The following is a 20,280-nucleotide window of genomic DNA, read 5'->3' on the forward strand; positions in this document are numbered from 1 at the left end:
AACAAAAATTATGAAGGGTACGGAACGGCTTTCATTATGAGGAGAGATTAAAAAGACTGGGACTCTTCAGCTTGGAAAAGACAGAACTAAGGGGGAATATGGTAGAGGCCTATACAATCATGACTGGTGTTGAGAAAGTGAATAAGGACATTTTATTTACCCCTTCAGCTAACCCGAGAACCAGAAGGGACCCAATGAAATGAATAAGCAGCAGGTTTAAGACAAACAAAAGAAAGTACTTTGTCACACAACGCACAGTCAACCTGTAGAACATGTTGCTAGGGGATGCTGTGAAGGCCAAAACTATAACTGGGCTCAAAAAAGATTTAGATAAGTTCATGAAGGATAGGTCCATCAATGGCTATCAGCCTAACTGGTCAGGGATGCAACTCCATGCCCTAGATGTCCCTAAGCCTATGACTGCCAGATGCTGGGACTAGAAGACAGGGGATCACTTGGTAATTGCTGTGTTCTGTTCACTCCCTTTAAAGCATCTGGTATTGGCTACTGTCGTAAGACAGATACTGGGCTAGAAGGACCAGTGGTCTGAGCCAGTATGGCCATTCTTACATTCTAACGACTCCATTCTTCCCTCTTCTTAGCTGACTTCTGCATATGCATTGTTATAATGTTAGTTCAGCAAAACTTCATACAGTCATTTTAAAAAACTGTCTGCATTATCAGAAACTTCAACAAAGCAAGATCACACAAAATCTTTCAGAAGGAAAGGTTCCCATTTGCATCATCCAGTCTCTTCTACTTCATCAAACTAATATCAGTCAACAAAATGCGATGCAAAAAAAGGCAAATATTCTTAGGGCTATTAACAGCAATGTTGTACATAAGACAAGGGAGGTAACCTTCCCGCTAGGCACTGGTGAGCCCTCAGCTGGAGTACTGTGTCCAATTCTGGGCACCACACTCAGGAAAGATGTGAACAAACTGGAGAGAGTCCAGAGGAGAGTAACAAAAATGATGAAAGGTTTAGAAAATCTGACCTATGAGGAAAGGTTAAAAAACAGAGCATATTTAGTCTTGAGAAAAGAAAACTGAGCAGGGACCTGATAATAGTCTTCAAATATGTTAAGGACTGTAATAAAGAGGACGGGGATCAATTGTTTTCCATGTCCACTGAAGGTAGGCAAGTAGTTATGGCCTAAATCTGTAGCAAGGGAGATATAGATTAGATATTAGGCAAAACTTTCTAACGGTCAGTGTAGTTAAACTCTGGAATAGGCTCCCAACGGAGGTTGCGGAATTCCCATCACTGGAGGTTTTAAGAACACGTTGGACAAACCCGTCAGGGATGGTCTAGGTCTACTTGGTACTGCTACAGCACAGGAGGCTGGATTTAAAGATTTCTTGGGGTCCTTTCCAGTCCTACACTTTTATGATCTCATAGCACAGTTTAATTCCTGACAGCGGGCCACCAGGACAGGCGACACTCTCTCCATTAAGCAGAACCATTCATCAGGACAAAAACAAAGTTTACCATGAAAAAATTATTTAGTCAAGTCTAATAGCACTGCTGGTTGAAAATAAGGCAGCGTGCAATTTCTTTGACTCTTAAGAGAATCCTGAATTTCAGGAATCAAGACTTCTGGGTTCCATTGGAACTTTGCCACTAATTTTCAGTGTAACCCTAGGCATCAGTTCACCTGTCTATAAAACAGAGAGAACACCCACTGGATCAAGAAAAAGACAGTAACAGTCCAAAACACCACCTATCATAGTACTGCAACCTTTTGCACCATTAGGATACAGGGGTGGCCAACCAGTGATCTGTCAATTTCACTCCGCCTCTTCTCCCCAGGGCTGCATTTGTCTGAGCAAAGAGCAAATGGGCCACCCCTAGGATAGAGTATCTTATTTATGCAAAAAAAATAATACATTAATGTCATCTTAAAGTTACAATTAAAGTCAGAGTTGTACAGCAAAAATAACTGACATTTCATCTGAGATATCAGTACATTTGATTCCTGTTGCTTGTTAAACATTTTTGTTATCTTTAGTAAATATAATAAAATATGCAACATGTGCTATATGGTCGACAGGTAGTAGCTGTAACAAGATTATCTTCTGCATTTAACCTTTTTTTTTTTTTTAAATTCCTTCTAGCTCAGCAGTTTTCAACCTGTGGCCCGGGGACCCCTGTAGGTCCACAGACTATGTCTAAGGGGTCCATGAAAGGTTGCCATTACCATAGAACAATCGTTTTCAACCTGTGACCCACAGGAGTCTGCATAACTATTTGAAACTTTTTAGGAATCCGCAAATGAAAAAAAAGTTTAAAATCACTGCTCTAGCTCAACTTCCATCTACACTCCCAAATCCCTCAATCACACACTGGGCAACTTACAGATCGTGCCAAACAGCAGGCTTTCCCCTTTGTTAGGCTCAATCATGAACCTATGTGTCTGCTAAATGTTTTGAGATCTTGGAACTATGGGTGCAGTGTGTTGCTCCCACTGTTGCTAGAAAAGAGTAGTGTCAAAAACTTAGCTATGACTACGTACCAAGTGTGTTGTGAAGGATGCTTATTATTACACAGATCAGAACAGTCTTACTGTTACTTTGTGCTTGCCCCCAATGTTTGCTGAATCCACCTGTTTTATACTTAAATTGTAAGCTCTTTGGAGCAAGGAACTTTTTTGTTGTGTGTTTCTACAGTGCCTGGCACAGTGAGTCTGGGGCCACCTGGAACTACCACACTATAAATAAATAATAATTAGCAGTGCTCCTGTGACAAATGTGATCAGTTAATGAAGTGCCTTAAACCAGAGACCTGTGGTCAGATATGCAGATTTGACAGCTTCTTAGAACACAATGCAGTCCCTTGGCAAGAAAAATTAGAAACCCCTGCTTTTTTATGCAAAGTTGCTTATTTGAAGATTTTCAATACTCTGGGAAGACTTTCTTTTGAAATACTGCAATTTCCTCTCCAAACATCTTGAATCTTCCAAAAGCTAGTACATCTGCATAGGAAATTTCCCAATATTAAACATGGTATGTAACACTCACTTCATATACTCAAACTTACTTAAATATGAATTACTGTTTATATTTCACAATTCAGTCAAATTAACTGAAAAGCTCAAACATATGATCTTATGAGAAATTAACCTTTGTTGCTAGACAATTACAAACTTTTATACCTCAAGATAAGCAAATAAATAAAAGTATTACTACACAGATATATGAGGTAAAATAGCAGGTAGCACAGAAACTCACCAGGTTATAATTAAAACAACCTTAAAAACAACAGCCATGTCAACGAAGCCCCAGTCACCCTAGAACATTTCAGCCTATTGCTCTCCAAATTCCTTTCCCTGCACTTTACTGTTCAAGGTTTTCCCATCAGAAAATAGGGCCAATAGAAGCTACGGTTTAAATAATAGAGAAGTGAACAACAACAAAGACAATAGTTTCCACCTACTAGAGAACAGAAGTGAGGGCAAGCACAGCACTTCAGAACTGAAATTAAAGCTGTCTACCTCCCCCGTGTCATTAACTATCATCAGATAGAGAAATATCCAAACCTCAATGCTGAATTCTGCCCAGAAAATCTGTTTCAAAATCTAGATAACGTTTCTGGAAGACATCAGACTTCACAATTGGAAGGGTGTTTCTATTGCATTAGTCTCTGAAGCCAAAGTCCATGCTTTGGATCTTTCTTTGCCTGGATGCTATAATGTGTTATTAAAAGGATACTCCACTAAAATTTGGCATCAAAATTATATTTTCCAAAAAGAAAAAATTTTACTTAACCTATGCCAAGTTTTCAGAGGTTTTCTTAACATGTCAACAGAAAAACATTTATATAAACATTCCCCTGGAGTGTTTGCAACCCAATCATAGTTGTGCACTTTAGAATGAGAACCTGAAAATGAAATCGACTAGAAACTAGCTATAAACAATTGATACTTGATTTTTAGTTTCATTGTTCGAGCTAAGAGAAATGCATGCAGTAAACTGCATACAACATAAATTAGATTTTTCACGTGTTTGTTTTTAAACTTAAAGAATTATCAGAAGTATAGCAAAGAAAGTTCATTTAAAAATTCCTGGATAAAATTTTCTAAATCAAGTGCCTGCACTTGGCTCCTAAATCTACATTTAAGTACCTAAACAAGTTTGGCACATTCATCAAAGATGCTGAGCACCTGCAGTTCTTACTGACTTTAGAGGAAGCTCCTATTGCTCACCACCTCTGAAAATCAGGCCAGCATTATTTAGATAACTAAACATTGCTTTAGAATCCTAAATTTGGATTGTGATTCTTTAATGATATATGATTCTTTAATCTGGTAAAATCACTTTAAACACAATGAAAGGCTAAGAGAAAGTGGCAGTGGAGAAACCCAAACGATATTCACAGTTTTTCCTAGGCTGATTGTTTGAGGTTCATCTGTTGCAAACAAATGTTAGAATTATACAATTCTCAAACTTCTAAAACATAGGTGGGATGGGTAACTCAGGGGATGGATTATAGTATACTGAGCCTTTCACATCTGGATTGCTGGTTCAAATGCAGCCCAGAACAGCAGTGGGTGACAGTTAGCACCAATTGATGGCTATGCCACGCATTTTCTACAAGGGAAATAAATTGCATCTCAGGTCAATTCTTACTAGACCCGTCTTCATATCTCAAGGATATGACTACACTGCAGTCACCACTGACCCATGTCAGCTGACTTGGGCTCACAGTTATCAACAGGCTATGGAGCTGTTTAATCGTGGTGTAGATATTCAAGCTCAGGTTGGAACCTGCCCCCTCACAGGTTCCCAGAGCCTGAGCCCAAACATCTACACCACAAATAAATGGCTCCAGAGCCCAAGCCCACAAACCCAAGTCAGCTGATACAAGTCCATCATGGGTGTTTAATTGCAGCGTTGACACACCCAAACACCATAACAGAGGCAAGTCTATGGCCTGAATGGGATCTGGAGACTGAGCTCTTCTCAACCTCCGAGGTGGTCTCACCATGTCACAGTCAAAGGCTGTCAGAAGAATCACGCACTACCATTACTCATATGTATTTGTTCTGTGAATAAAGGAACAAGTCTCCAGTGCTGACAATGAACACCAAATTCATTAAAACAAAACACAAGGACTACAGAAACAAAGAAAATATTTCTCAACCTTTAAAATTCAAATACATTTATTCAAGGGTTGCCATGCTGACATCTGCAGTCATTGTTACTATATCATACAAAAAGTTGGATGCCCTGCCTTTGTCACAATCACAAATACATCCTTCCCAATCACCCAAATACCTCTTACCTTAAACTATGTCATGACCAGCAGACCAATTAAAACTGGTGGAACTTTGAAGATGTGCTAACAATACAACACACCCTGACAGGCAGTAATGATCCTAGTGAAGCTAGTTAGAAACTTAGCATGGGTCATGCAGCGTACACAAATAGTATTTGAAAAGCAACATTCTGGGTAGAGTTCAAGGAGGAGCATGGCTACAGTCAGCAGGATTGGGCATTATAGTTTTCTTCAGTAAGTGACCATGTGAACTTTCTGTCATAGCTCCAATGCAAAGGTTACAGGAGAAATCCCTGATCTGAGCAGCTACAAAGCAATGCATATGTGTTTGTAATTCCACAGGCAATTGGGCATTTTTTAACATCTTGATTTAAATCACCATTAGTGTTTTATTACGGGATATAGGTGGGGAACAAAAAAAATTATATAGAATTTGTGGTATTCCACGTTTTCCTTCATTGTATTTACACAACCGCATTTTAAGAAATTGCCATGGAACAATCCCACTGAAGGCGCATACTGGTGCCACAATATTAGTACACAACTAGCTCTGCTGCCTAGACAGTCTGTCTCAGATTGCTGACACTAAGATGTACTAAGATGGTTCCCACACAGAAGAATGTACAGGGGGGTACGGCAGGGCCTGGGACAGCCCCCATGGGGGGGCAGGGAGAGAGTGCCACCAGCTCCACTCTGGCCCCAGCCACAGCTCAGCCCAGCTCCTGCTCTCAGCTGCTGGACCCCACTCCCAGTCTGGGGAGGCTGACACATTTTATTACTGGTAGTGTAAAAAACTGTGTAGACCAGACTTTATTAATACTAAGAACATTAACTTAGAGAGACAGAGGAAGCTCCAGGAAGCTGCAGGGATTAAGTATACTGCTCTCTAATCCCACTCAGTGCAGGTCTATGTCCCACAGTGCTGAAAGTAACAGTGCTCTGTTTACAATAGTGCTCTCACCGGTACAGTCATTGATGGATCTTCACTAGTGCCAGCAGGTCACGGGAAGTGATTATTCCCCTCTATTCGGCATTGGTGAGGCCGCATTTAGAATACTGTGTCCAGTTTTGGGCCCCCCACTACAAAAAGGATGTGGACAAGTTGGAGAGAGTGCAGCGGAGGGCAACCAAAATGATTAGGGGGCTGGAGCACAGGACTTATGAGGAGAGGCTGAGGGAACTGGGCTTGTTTAGTCTGCAAAAGAGAAGAGTGAGGGGGATTTGATAGCAGCCTTTAACTACCTGAAAGGGGGTTCCAGGGAGGATGGGGCTAGGCTGTTCTCGGTGGTGGCAGATGACAGAACAAGGAGCAACGGTCTCAAGTTGCAGGGCGGGAGGTCTAGGTTGGACATTAGGAAAAAGTTTTTTACTAGGAGGGTGGTGAAGCACTGGAATAGGTTACCTAGGGAGGTGGTGGAATCTCCATCCTTAGAGGTTTTTAAGCTGAGGCTTGACAAAGCCCTGGTTGGGATGATATAGCTGAGGTTAGTCCTGCTTTGAGCAGGGGGTTGGACTAGATACCTCCTGAGGTCCCTTCCAACTCTAATATTCTATGATTCTATGATTCTAGTGGTAGCAGTAATGGGAAATTTTAGGGAAAAAAAGCTTCCTAGTGTCTTCAACTCTCAAAGCTTGTAAGATCATGAGAAAGAACCCTGCCTGGAGCATGAAGCTGATTAGAGAGACATTGAGACCTCATCAGTAACAAAAGGATGTCAGCAATGAGACCCGCTCCCCAAGTTGAAAATAATTTAGTCAATGTGGGTGGGACAAAATCACTTGCAGCACTGTTGCAGAAGGCATTATAGAGTCTTGCAGTGCAAAAGGGACCCTTAGTTGGAAACTAGTCTTTACTTGAAAATGAACTTGTTGACATAACATCCCCAGTGGCAAAACAGGGGCAGAAGAGAAACTGACTGTGTGTCAATTTCACTCTGTCAACTTGATTTTGAAGGTGGAGAGATCAAAAATTTTATACAGAGAGAGGGACAGAAAGAAACTGGAGAAAAATAAGCACAGAAAAGCAGATACTAAAATATAGAAGGTAAGTGTTTCATTTTACAATGAATCTGTACCCGAGTTTCTTTATGATACAGTACAAATAACTTGGTTTCATTAAGATATATTAAAGTTGTTCATTCCATTGTGCCTTGTCCTCCATCCCTTCCCCCATTTGCTTTATCCCCCTGTTGAGTTTTCATGTGCTAAAATTAATTTTTTGAGGCAAGAACTGTCATTCATGATGTGCATGGAAAGCAAGTAACACAACGGGGCTCAGAGAGTTGATTAGGGCTTCTCGATGCTGCCACAATACTTATAAATAATGGGTCCAAAATACTCAATCGTGCTGGTAGCCAAATGAAACAAAAATAAAACCTCAATTTTTGTTTTCTTTTTTATAATCCATCCCGTTTGAAAGCGTCAGAGGATAATTCCCTGCTTTTCCTGATGATATAAATGGCATTAAACACATCAGACATACACAACTTTGTATTCCTGGAGAATCTGACTGACCCTTTGCTTCCACACCATGAATATTGGGGAAGTACCTACAGTTTGTCACTTGCAGTTTCCAAGTAGCAGGCACAGATTACAAGCCATAAGGTTTTCTCTGCTCATGCTCCGAAACTTGGAGGAAACAGAACCATTCATTTGCCACAGAGTTCTCAAAGCCTCCTGCCCATGTCCAACTTACCAATTATATGTCAAAGAGAGTGACCTCAAACTTTGAGCCTATATCACCATGTTTCATCAGCTCCAAGGAAATGTTGATGTGTACTTGGCTCTTACCTTATCCTTTTCATGAGGAAGGAGCGACACTGGAGGCAGACAAGAAAGAGACTCATAGCTCTCTTTCCCATCAGCACTGACGGCTGCTTTAGTGTTGAGTTGGTACAGAGGTCCATCTTTAAGGAGTCTGCCATGGCCAACAGCACGCTTGACAGCCAGTCGCAATTGCTGGTGAAAGATGGAGGTGGCACTACCTCCAAACAATGCAGACACATCCTTCTGACCTTTCAAAAAGCGTTCAATATTCTTCAAGGATGAACCACTGGACTCTGCCAAGCCCTCAATCGCCCTTTTGATCAGTTTATTCCAGTCCACATTTGGTTTACCATCCAACTTTCCGTGGTTTCGAGGTTTAGGAAGTGCTAGTCTCCCAGGATTATCAGGATCCTTGTAGGAATTGAGACCTTTGTTGGAGACTTTTAATATAGTTCCATCTTTAACACTCAATTCTAGTTGTTCCAGAACAGTTTTACGGTCCAAACCATGGGATGAAGACACTGCATTGCATATCCTCTCCTCTGAAGGGCGCTGTTTTTGCTTCTTCACCTTTTTGATCGCCTCCAAAATCCACTCCGTGTACAGCGGGTTCGCGAGTTTTACCATGGTGAAGGATTCTGTATATCCATAGAGTCGTTATCCTTTATCCCGATGCTGAACAAGCTTCACACCATGGGAAAACAGATTTTTGGAGGATGGGAACCACTTAACCATAGCATATACGTTTTTGGATCTGAATTACTCTTTCATGCTCCCACATTAATATTTTTAAACTGAAAGTAGAAAAACTCTATATTCCAGCAGGAATTTCTTCATGCTTTCAGTAAATCCAACAAGAGCTCCAGAGCAGGGTTTTCACCAAGTTGTAAAGAGCTCAGCACATCTCATCTCAACTTTGGGTTTCCAATCTCATCAGAAAAACTGGAACATTAAATCTGAAAGAAAATGAGAAAATAGTCACGCCCACAAAGAAAGCCACAAGTGTCCAGTTCTAGTTTGTGTATTCACAAACATACAAGAATACTGTAAATTCTTCTAATTCATCACTGCAGTTTTGGAGCATGTTTTGTAACAATGCTGAAACAACACTAAGGCCTGGTCTACACTAGTAATTATGCCAGCAAAACTTTTGTTGCTCAGGGGCGTGAAAAAACACACCCCAAGCAACGTCAGTTTTGCCAACACAAGCGCTAGTGTGGACAGTGCTATGTCGGCGGGAGAGCTCTCTCCCACTGACGTAACGTGGCTACACAACACTTTTACGGCGGCACAGCTGTACCGATACAGCTTTTACGTGTAGACTAGCTTTTAGGCTATGTCTTCAGTTTATAAAAAACAAAAGGTTTAGATTTTACATTGAGACTGCTAATGATGTGAAATCTTAGTGGAGACAAAGCACTGTAGTTTCTACCTAGATGTAACTCCCAGATGGGAGATATAGGGTTGGCCTCAGTTAGCTACATCAAGGTAAAAACTACCTCATGCCTTATCTGCAGTAGAATTGGACATCAAGACAGCTATCTTGATGTAACAAATGCACCTCATTTTGCATGAAGACATAGCCTTGGCCTGAGACTGCAATACAAAAGAACTAACGGATTCCCACTGCCACAGTCACATTGTATATTTTGCCTCTTGCAGGGACATTCAAGGAGTTGTGAACAGTTTATTGCCAACATCACCATTTTTACATGAGAGATTTCTTAAGTTCCAAGTTAGTCTCTCCGGTATCCTGCTGTCTAGGAACTGTTAAAGAATTTGCCAGTAACAGGCAAAGGATTTTAAAACACAAAAATTAGATCTAGAGAGCCCCCCACATACAGGTTTAACTTTAATAATTGGATAGAAGTTTACAACCACTGCTTAAAACAAAATCTCCACAGAAAGAAACCTGTTTAAATAGAGGTTGCATTAGCACTACAATAGATGTAAGGGTAGGTCTGATCATAGACACATCTATGCATCTGTCTGCACCTTTCTATTTCAACTGTTACTGGCAGGGGATGCCAGAGTCACCCCACAGCTGGACCCCAAGGAAGGGGACCCTGCAACCTCCCATCAGCACATTTCAGTGCCGGAGAAGATCCGTAACAGCGAGCGCAGGCTGAGGCCGGAGTCGCAGACGGCGGATGGCCCCAGTGGCAGAGGTCACTCACTCGCCATCTGCATCACAAGCACCCCTGCACCTGTCACCGCCGGACCCGGCCCTGCTACGAAGAGCCCGCGGGATGGCGCCCCCGGCCGGGCGGACACCGGCACCCTGCCCGGGCACAGGGACTCTCCTCCCGGGGAAGCGAGGCCCAGGCCCAGCGACAAAGAGGCGCGCAGGGGGCACCGCGCTGCCTTCTCCCCGCGAATGGGCAGCGCGACCCGGTCCTACCGCCCCGCACCGCATCGCCCCGCCGGGCCGGGCCGGGCCGAGCCGAGCCGGGCCGGGCCCGCCTGAGCCGCGCTCCGATGCCGACTCCGTTCGAGCGCCGCGGCCCGCGCCACCGGCCTCATCCGCGGCCTGCCGCGGGCGCCGCCTTCTCGCTTGCTGGGCCCGGCTGCGCGCCGCGGGGAGCGGAGCGGAGCGGGCGAGGAGCGGGGCGGCCGGGCCGGGCCGGGCTTGGCGCAGAGCGGCGGCGGCGGGGCCGGAACAGGCCGCGGGGCCTGGATCGCCCAGCGGGCCTCCCCCTCCCCGCGCCGGCGGGGCCCAGCCAGCCGCCTGCCCCCGTCCCCCGCGGCGCTGGGCCGCCGAGCCAGGCGCGGCCGCGACGCCGCCACTTACCGGGGCCTGCGAGAGACGCAGCCCGCGAGCCGGAGGCCGGACGGCGGCGAAGCCCCAAACTGACACGGCGGCCATCTTGGGTCCGGAGCGCTGCGGCGGGGGCGGGGGGAGGGGCGGGGAGGGGAATAGCCCGCGGCGGGAGGGGCTCCGTCGAGAGAACAGCCGGGCTGCGCGGGGCCGGGCCGCCGCCGGGCCGAGACTAGCGAGCGGCGCGGCGCGGTGCGGTGAGCAACCGAGAGGGCGGCCGAGCCGAGCCGAGCCGAGCCGAGGGGGCACGGCGTGGGGGAGGGGCGGGGAGCGAGGGGTTGTGGGAGGCGGCTTCGTGGGGGATGGGGAGCGGGGTTGAGGGGGGGTCATGGGGGTTGAGGGGGGGTCTGTGGGGGATGGGGAGCGGGGTTGAGGGGGGGTCATGGGGGTTGAGGGGGGGTCTGTGGGGGATGGGGAGCGGGGTTGGGGGGTCATGGGGGTTGTGGGGGGTCTGTGGGGGATGGGGAGCGGGGTTGGGGGGGTCATGGGGGTTGAGGGGGGTCTGTGGGGGATGGGGAGCGGGGTTGGGGGGTCATGGGGGTTGAGGGAGGGGTCTGTGGGGGATGGGGAGCTGTGGGGGTGGGGAGCGGGGGGGGGTCATGGGGGTTGAGGGGGGTCTGTGGGGGATGGGGAGCAGGAGAAGAAGGGGGTTGGGGAGAGGGCTCTGGGGGTATAGGGGTTGAGGAAGGGTCGATGGGGGTTGGGGGGGGTGTATGGAGGATGAGGGGGTTATGGGGGTATAGGGGGTTGAGGAGGGGTCTGTGGGGGATGGGGGTTGGGGAGGGGGTATGTGGGGACGGGGAGGGGCACGCCGATTGGGAGGGGGTTGTGGGGGGATGGAAGGGTTGGGCAGGGGGCTAACGAGGAAGAGGTGATGAGGAGGACTGGGTTTGGGGAGGGGTTGACAGAAATGGTGTAGGGGTTAATTGGACGGAGAGGTAGGGAGGGAGAGGGGATGAGAAATAATGTGTGATCACATAATTAACGGGGCTCAAGGTAGCCAGCAATGATCTCGGTCCAGAACTAGGCAGGGATGGTAAAAAGGTCAGTGATGTGGAAAAGGCACCAGTGTTCAATACATATTTTCTCCTGCATTTGTAAAGAAGCTGCATGGCATATTCATATCTTAAAATGATAAAGAAATACTCTCTATTTCAATAGTAACTACGGAGGATGATAAACACCATCTACTAAGCTTAGGGCTTGTCTACACTTGAAACTCTACAACTGTACAGCTGCAGAGCTTTAGTGTAGACACAAACTACTGCCCCAGGAGGGGTTCTACCATCACAGTACTTAATCCATTGACCTAGTACTGGTCTACACCAGGGGTTAGGTTTGCTTGACTGAGTCACTCAGGAGTGTGGATTTTTCACACCCCTGAGCAATGTAGCTGGATTGACTTAACTTTAGAGTGTAGATCTGACCTTAAATATTTAAATCTGCAGGACTGGAGCCATATCTACACTACAAAGTTTGAAGGAAGCAAGTAATGTTGGCATAAAGCTGCCCCAGTTAATATCTTGCTTGTACTCATGCATACTTGGTTCCTTGTGTCGGCGTTGCGCGTACTCACCAGGAATGCTTGTACTCATGCACAGTGCAGTGCACCATGAGTAGGTATCCCAATGTGCCACCTGCCACCATCCAGCACACTGTCTTTTGGGAAGTTTTGGCAATGCATTGTGGGGCAGCAGTTATTTGTGCAGGGGTGTTGACACAGGCAGGGCATGTAGAGGTGTGAAAAATTCAGACCCCTTAGCACCATAGTTAAGCTGACCTAGCCACCAATGTAGATGTTGCTAGATTGATAGAAGAATTTCTCCGTCAGCCTAGCAACTACTGCTCTGGGAAGTGAATTATGTACGTAGAGGGAAAACCCTTTCCACTGCTGTAGGAAGTGTCTACATTATGGCGCTACAGCGGTGTAGTTGCAGCACTGTAGCTGTGCCATTTTAGTGCCCATAGTATAGATGTGACCGAAGAGTCACAATAGGGCACATTTCGGGGATGCTCTCTAGCTCCAATGTTTTGGGACTCTTCATTTCTGTTGAGTTTCTGATATCACATCATCCTTTTTCCTTTCCCCCCTGCAAATGTAATTACAAGCTGATGTCTGTTGCCAGAAAGACAACCCTTCTGTAGTGGAAAGGCTCAGGATCTGTATACAAATTTAGGTCTCAGAGTCAGTGAGGTTCTGTGTCAGCGCAAGAGGTCTTCTTCATGCATCTAATTGCAAGATTGGCTCTTGGTTCTTATCTGCTCTGCACCTTTATAATGCTGAACCAGCACATTTAAACTTACTTGATTTGAGAAAATTCTCATTTTCCAGGAGTAAGGACATTCTGTAGTTTGCCTTTGCAAGTTTGATCTGGTTTTTGTTTTGTGTTGCATGTACTGAATGCTCTCATTCCCTATGTTACTCGCAGTTCCTTAGAGAGTTTGATTTGCTATAGATTTTGCTTTTGGTTTTGTATACTCATGCAAGTACAATTTTATGTAACAGTGTGATGGGCAGCTTTGCGGTTTTGATAGCCTACAGGACAGGTGTCTTGTGTAGCTTTGGGTAGACTTTCTTGTATTTAAATATATATTTTAGTAAAAGCAAGAATAGGTTTGTGTCATTATTGTAAGCTGTTTTGAGACAGGGGATTAGTAAAATAAACTTGTGGCTTTTTCTTTGTTTAATGTATTGAAGTCAGAAACTTCTCTTTTGGGGCAAAAGGAACTGGTTCGAGACACTAACCACAATAATTTTTCCAAGTAAAAATGGACTATTTGGGTGATTTATTTATTATTTGCATTATGGTACTGCCTAGGGAGCAACCAAGAACAAGGCCTCTTTATGCTAGGCACTGTACAAACAGTAATAGACAGTCCCTGCCCTGAAGGGTTTTCAGTCTAAATCGACTGCACAGGCAAAAGTTAGGGGAAACAGATAGACTACACAAGCAGAGTGGTGGATTTGCAAATGTCATGGTAGTGTCAGGATTGTTTTGTGGGGATGGGGATCTGGTGAGTTGTTGGTTAGTTCTCTGAAGGAATTGTTATGGGATTAGCTAAATGGAAACACCGGAAGGGAGGGGAATAAGGGGATAGGACGGTTGAAGGAAGAGAAGGGAGCATGCAGGGCATGTGGAAGAGACAGAAGGAGAAGGCAGAGGTTGTTGGAGTAAGCATCTACAGGGCAGAAAACATCTAGAGTCTGAAAGCAGAAAGGAGTCTGACATCACAGTGCACAGTCAACCTGTGGAACTCTTTGCCAGAGGATGCTGTGAAGGCCAAGACTATAATGGGTCAAAAAAGACCTAGATAAGTTCATGGAGGACAGGTCCATCAATGGCTATTGGCCAGGATGGGCAGGGATGCAAAACCATGCTCTGAAGTATTCCTAGCCTCTGTTTGCCAGAAGCTGGGAATGGCTGACAGGATGGATCACTTGATGATTGTCTGTTCTGTTCATTCCCTCTGAAGCACCTGGCATTGGTTGGAAGATAGGATACTGGGCTAGATGGACCATTGGTGTGACCCAGTATGGCCGTATTTATGTTCTTATCAGTGTCCACAGGTCCCTGTTCCAGCGACTTCTGTATCTGCTCTTGCAGGCTTGAGAATTTCTCTTTCTCCCCTCTTTCCTCTCCCCTTCCCTCTCCTCTCCAAGTTGGTTCCTTCATGCAGTTTCTTTCCCCCCAAGCCCAGGTGTGTGGGTCTTGCATATGTCCCAGTGCTCCCAGAGCTGTGGTGCTGAATGTGAGAAAGATAATGAAGAGGTGAAGACCACTTCCAGGAGATGAAGGTAAGAATAGTGAAACTGGGATGATTTGACACACAAATGTGAAACTAAATGATGCCTTCCTCAGATATGAAGCACCAGCCACAGTACTTCTGTCTTAGAAATTACATTATGTTGGATTTATTAGTATCAAATTATAAAATGTTCAAAATGATATAATTAAAATAAGGAGTTTTTTCAGAAGTCAAATACTGCCTGTTCTCCCACCACCCTCTTTTCCATTTTCACAGCACAAGCTGACAGTTACACCAGCAAGATCCTTGCATATGACATGCTGCAGATAATAAAAAGTTGTTTTACCCATCAAGATAATGCACACTTGGGCATCATCATTTCTGAAATACCCATCCCTTTGACTGTGGCTGCACTTGTTTTTCATTGGGATATGCATTCCTTAATTCAGCTGTGGCTTTTCACTAACCTCTGATTCCTCAGGCTCTCCCTATGTTAACCAGCAACACTTTGAATTCAGTGCTGGAAGCATCTTTCATTGCACTCTTCTCCTTTTAGTTTCCCCTTTAAGTTTATAGTAAAATCCCAACAATCCTGGGAAAAGAATTCATTTACTTTAGAATTAAATATGATCTCCATGCTGGCAGCTCAGAAGCAGTCAAGTTGCATTTTTGCCTCAATAAACAGTTGTGTAACTCGGCAAATTGCTCTTCACAGGTACTAGCAGGACACCAGAACATTCTTGGAAAATGTTTGAATTTCAGAGTAGTGTCCCAGCTGATCCAGGTATCTCTCAAAGGCCAGAACAGCTCACAGGATCTTGTCAAGATATCTTGCACAATAATTTTATGATGATTTTTCCCTAATTGCTTGGAAGCTTGAAACTGAAATCTGTTTCCTTAACAAAAACTGTTCTCTTGTGCTTTCTTTTGTTTACTGTAGGGTTACTCATGAGTTGGCATTAGAACTTTTGCAGATAAAAGATTTGAAGTATTCGGGGTTTTGGTTTTTTGTTTTTTTTTAAATGCAGGAAGAATAACAAGATTTTGGAAATAGATGAATGGAAAATAGTAATACTAACATTGGATCATTGGGTTTCCTTGCCTGCCATTGTTTTACTGTTTTAAAAAAAGGTTATCTTGCAAAAGAATGAAAAATAATTTGAGTCCATAATTTTTCATGACAGAGTTACAGAGAAGAAAAAACCTGTACAGAACTGTTAGAGTTTACTGCTATATCTTCTATGTGGCACAGATCTGTAGCATTCAGGCTTAGCCAGTGCAGAAAAACTTTTTGTTTCTCTTAAAAAGGGGGGAAATATTGTGATAACAAATATTCCATTTGTTTAGGGCTCTACCAAAAACCAAACAAGTGATATTTATTTAATAGTAATTTTTATATTAATATATGTGGCATCTCTAGTGCCACAAATATCATGGTGATTAAAAATAACATGCATTACTATTCACTCCTTGCTGTTTTGCAGCAGTTTTCACCTGATGATAATGTTGAATATGAAATGTTTACAATTTCTTCCTCAGAATCTACTAGTATAAACATCTAATCCATTAGGATCAATTAACATCCAATTCTCTCAAATCCATGTAAAGATGAGATCTATGCAGACAGAGCAGAGTTCTCAACCCATTGACTCACAACTGTGCTATATTAGAGGCCTAATGATTATTTGACATTTAATTGATCTTTCTTCTTCCTACCTCAGACAGCTCTTTTCAGCCAAGGATCCCAAATAGTTTAAAGATTTAAACAGAGACACAAGCTCTACTCAAGGATCTACTCAAACTGACCTGCATCTGCTTTGGGGTGAAAGGCAGCAGCTGTCTGACAATGCACACTAACACTGCATAACAGTTTTGGAGAGGAAGTGAAGGAGAATCCTGTATCCAACTGAAACTACAGAGGGGGCATTTAGAAAGGCAGGATGTAGTTCCTGAGCTGGAATTTGGCCAGGACATATAGGTTACCCATAATGTTATGAAAAGCGTCACAGGATCATTTATGAATGAAGAATCTTCATGTATAATAGAAAAGATAAATATATTATCATAGAATCCTGGAAGGGAGCTGGAGGACTAAGTAATATCTAGACCATCCCTGACAGGTGTTTGTCTAACCTACTCTTAAAAATCTCCAAAGATGGAGATTCCACAACCTCCCTAGGCAATTTATTCCAGTGCTTAACCACCCTGACAGCTAGGAAGTTTTTCCTAATGTCCAGCCTACACCACCCTTGCTGCAATTTAAGCTCATTGCGTCTAGTCCTATACTCAGAGGTCTAGGAGAACAAATTTTTCCATCCTCCTTGTAACAACATTTTACGTGCTTGAAAACTATTATCTTGTCCCCTCTTAGTCTTCTCTTCTCCAGACGAAACAAACCCAGTTTTTTCAGTCTTCCTTCATAGCTCATGTTTTCTAGACCTTTAATCATTTTTGTTGCTCTTCTCTGGACTTTCTCCAGTTTGTCCACATCTTTTCTGAAATGTGGACCCAGAACTGGACACAATACTCCAGTTGAGGCCTAATCAGCACGGAGTAGAGCAGAAGAATTACTTCCTGTGTCTTGCTTACAACACTCCTGCTAATACATCCCAGAATGATGTTTGCTTTTTTTGCAACAGTGTTACATTGTTGACTCATATTTAGTTTGTGATCCACTATGACCCCCAGATCCCTTTCCACAGTACTCCTTCCTAAGCAGTAATTTCTCATTTTGTACATGTACAATTGATTGTTCCTTCCTAAGTGGAGTACTTTGCATTTGTCCTTATTGAATTTCATCCTATTTACTTCAGACCGTTTCTCCAGATCACTTTGAATTTTAATCCTATCCTCCAAAGAACTTGCAACCACTCCCAGCTTGGTATCATCCGCAAACTTTGAAAGTATACTCGCTATGCCATTATCTAAATCATGGATGAAGATATTGAACAGAACCAGAACTGATCCCTGCATGACCCCATTCGATATGCCCTTCCATCTTGACTGTGAACCACTGATAACAACTCTCTGGGAATGGCTTTCCAAGCAGCTATGTAGTTATAGTAGCTCCAACGAGGTTGTATTTCTCTCGTTTGTTTATGGGAAGGTCATGTGAGACGGTATCAAAAGCCTTACTAAAGTCAAGATATACCACATCTGCTGCTTCTCCCCATCCACAAGGCTTGTCATCCTGTCAAAGGAAGCTATCGGGGTGATTTGATATGATTTGTTCTTCACAAATCCATGCTGACTGTTACTTATCACCTTATTATCTTCTAGGTGTTTGCAAATTGATTGCTTAATTATTTGCTCCATTATCTTTCTGGGTATTGAAGTTAGGATGACTGGTTTCTGGAATCTCTCCCGTCTCCCGTGATTTTTCAAAGATAAGTGTAATGGCTCAGATACCTCCTCAGTCAGCTCCTTGAGTATTCTAGAATGTATTTTATCAGGCTCTGGTGACTTGAAGATATCTAACTTGCCTAAATAATTTTTAACTTGTTCTTTCCCTATTTTAGCCTCTGAGCCTACCTCATTTTCACTGGCATTCAGTATGTTAGACATCGTAAAATATCTTTATTTTTAAGTTCTCATAGCTAAAGGATTCTGGCTGTTGTACAATGAATAAACTCAGAAGAGCAATTAATAAACTTGAGGACATTGGCTAATCCTCAGTGCTTCGGTACTAGCCAATTCCTTAGGGTTTGGGGAGGCCTGTGTCGTCTTTAAACAGTACTTGGAAAGGGTTGAGGGAGAACACGTTGTTTTGGCTCGCCTGGGCAAAGTTAGTTAGGTTACTGCGAAAATGTCAGTCTAAAAGGACAGGCTGCAACTTCTGATCATTCTAGAGATGAAAAACCACTGCGGAAAAGATGACCTCCTGCATTCAGATCACAATCACAAAGTCTGCAGACCAACTCATCATATTCAGGGTGGACTTCATCAGTAGAGAGAAGACCCTTTCAAACTTCAGGAACTAGAAGCTCATATGTGGTAAAACACCTTTTTTCCTAGTGAAGGCAAGGCCTAAGATGAATTAAACTGTAGGGTGGCCAAAGCCACGCTTACTCCATGGTCCCCACATTTATTCTTAGAGCACTCTTTTGGGACTCTTCTTCTAGCCCCACTTCCCCAGAAATTGCTTTCTGTCTGTCCTGGTTCTCAGCTTTTGGTTATGGAGCAAGTTGGAAGATCATTTGTATATAGACTTTTAAACAGCTGAAGTCCAAGCTAAGTCTCTCAGTTCCAAACTTTACTGCATTTGAAAAGGGGAAGTAAAATCCCCAAAAGAAGTCCTTCAAACCTTGACAGGGAAAGTGGAGTTATAAATAACTGATTGCTTGGTACTAAGTCCATGGATGATCCAAGTAAGGACAGATGCTGTGGTTACTGATTTATGGCTGTGAAGGATGTAAGAACAGTCCCAATGTCAATGAAGTTTCAGACATGCAAATAGCAGCTCTTTGTTACTTGCTGCCCAGAAGCTGCCTGTCAGAGTCCCATTTCACATCACTTAATTTTCATCTGAAAATGGTATTTTATAGTCTAAATTGATGGTTATAATTATTATTCATCTGAAATATCTCAGATATGAAATTCAGCAACTGTTTAATAGTTCACAGAAACAATAGACAGCAGTTTTAGCCTGGAAGCAAAGAAGAATCTGCAGGGGATTTTAAGGAGATGGATATATTTATTTGCTTTCCACTTATTACATGTTTTAATCTTGTCTTAGTCCTTGAATTTGTACTTGTGTTATTGTAGACCACCCCTGATACACGGCTGAAGGTGTTATAGAGATAACAATACCATGTATTTGTGTGGTATATATTGGGTTTTCAATTAATTTTCAAACCAAGTCAGGGAATGGACATCATTCACCGGGGTTGGGACCTTAACTATTTTTAAAATATATATTGTTACATTTGTGTGAACATGACATGGGAGACACAGGAAGAACTGAGGTCTTGCCATTTTCAAGACACAGTGGAAGACCCATCTTTTGTGTAAGTCTGCTCGCAGAAACAGAGCTCTACAATGATCTGAATGTTCTCCAGGTGAGCACTGGCGTTTCTTAGGCTGCTGGGTAAAACAAGGGAGGAGTAGAGAGTTCAGGACAATATGGGAAGAACCAATGTGAATCTAGTTTTGTTACATGACACCTAGGTAGGGGAATTAGAAGAATAGGCAGACAGACCTTCAGTGTCCTGCATGCAAATCTCAATGATGCCCCTACTGATTTGGGTTAGTTTTAAAAGGTTTTGTTCAAGGTATCTTACATCCAGAGCTGGGTGAATAATTTATTTTTTGATTCAGCCAGCAAAACGAAAAATCAAAAAATATGTTCAGAATGTGTCAGCAAATTGGAAAAGTCTGTTGTGGGTTGTGCAAAAACCTGTGTGACGTTTAGCCCAGTGGTTAGGGCATTCGTCTGGGAGGAAGGAGGTATGAGTCCCCACCCTGGAACAGCAATTCAACTCAGAGATCTGTATGGTCCTAAGGCCTGGTCTACACTAGAGAGTTTAGTCAACAAAAGAGTGCCGGTGTACACACTACAATCGCTTCCCTGCCAACAAAATTGCTGTTTTCTCGACAAAATGAAACCACCTCAATGAGAAGTTTAGGGCTTTTGTCGGCAGAGGTAGGGCAACACAGTGTCAGTGTAGATACT

The 20,280-nt window shown here is 43.6% G+C and overlaps 1 protein-coding gene across 2 annotated transcripts in view; it reads right to left on the reverse strand.

Moving 5' to 3' along the window:
• Positions 1–10,927, reverse strand: part of KAT6A (lysine acetyltransferase 6A) — a 63,250-nt gene extending 52,323 nt beyond the window's left edge. For both annotated transcript variants that reach the window (XM_067545479.1, XM_067545471.1), the window contains exons 1-2: positions 10,836–10,927; positions 8,069–9,000 (exon numbers count right to left, since the gene is read on the reverse strand). In XM_067545479.1, coding sequence (XP_067401580.1) covers positions 8,069–8,671 — 603 coding nt within the window. In that variant the 5' untranslated portion in view covers positions 8,672–9,000; positions 10,836–10,927. The remainder of the gene's footprint in view (positions 1–8,068; positions 9,001–10,835) is intronic.
• Positions 10,928–20,280: the final 9,353 nt, after the last annotated feature.

Source organism: Emydura macquarii, unplaced genomic scaffold (genome assembly GCF_026122565.2).
Source record: "Emydura macquarii macquarii isolate MOO-44397 ecotype Brisbane River unplaced genomic scaffold, CSIRO-AGI_Emac_v2 contig_201, whole genome shotgun sequence".
NCBI classification, from domain to species: Eukaryota; Metazoa; Chordata; order Testudines; family Chelidae; genus Emydura; species Emydura macquarii.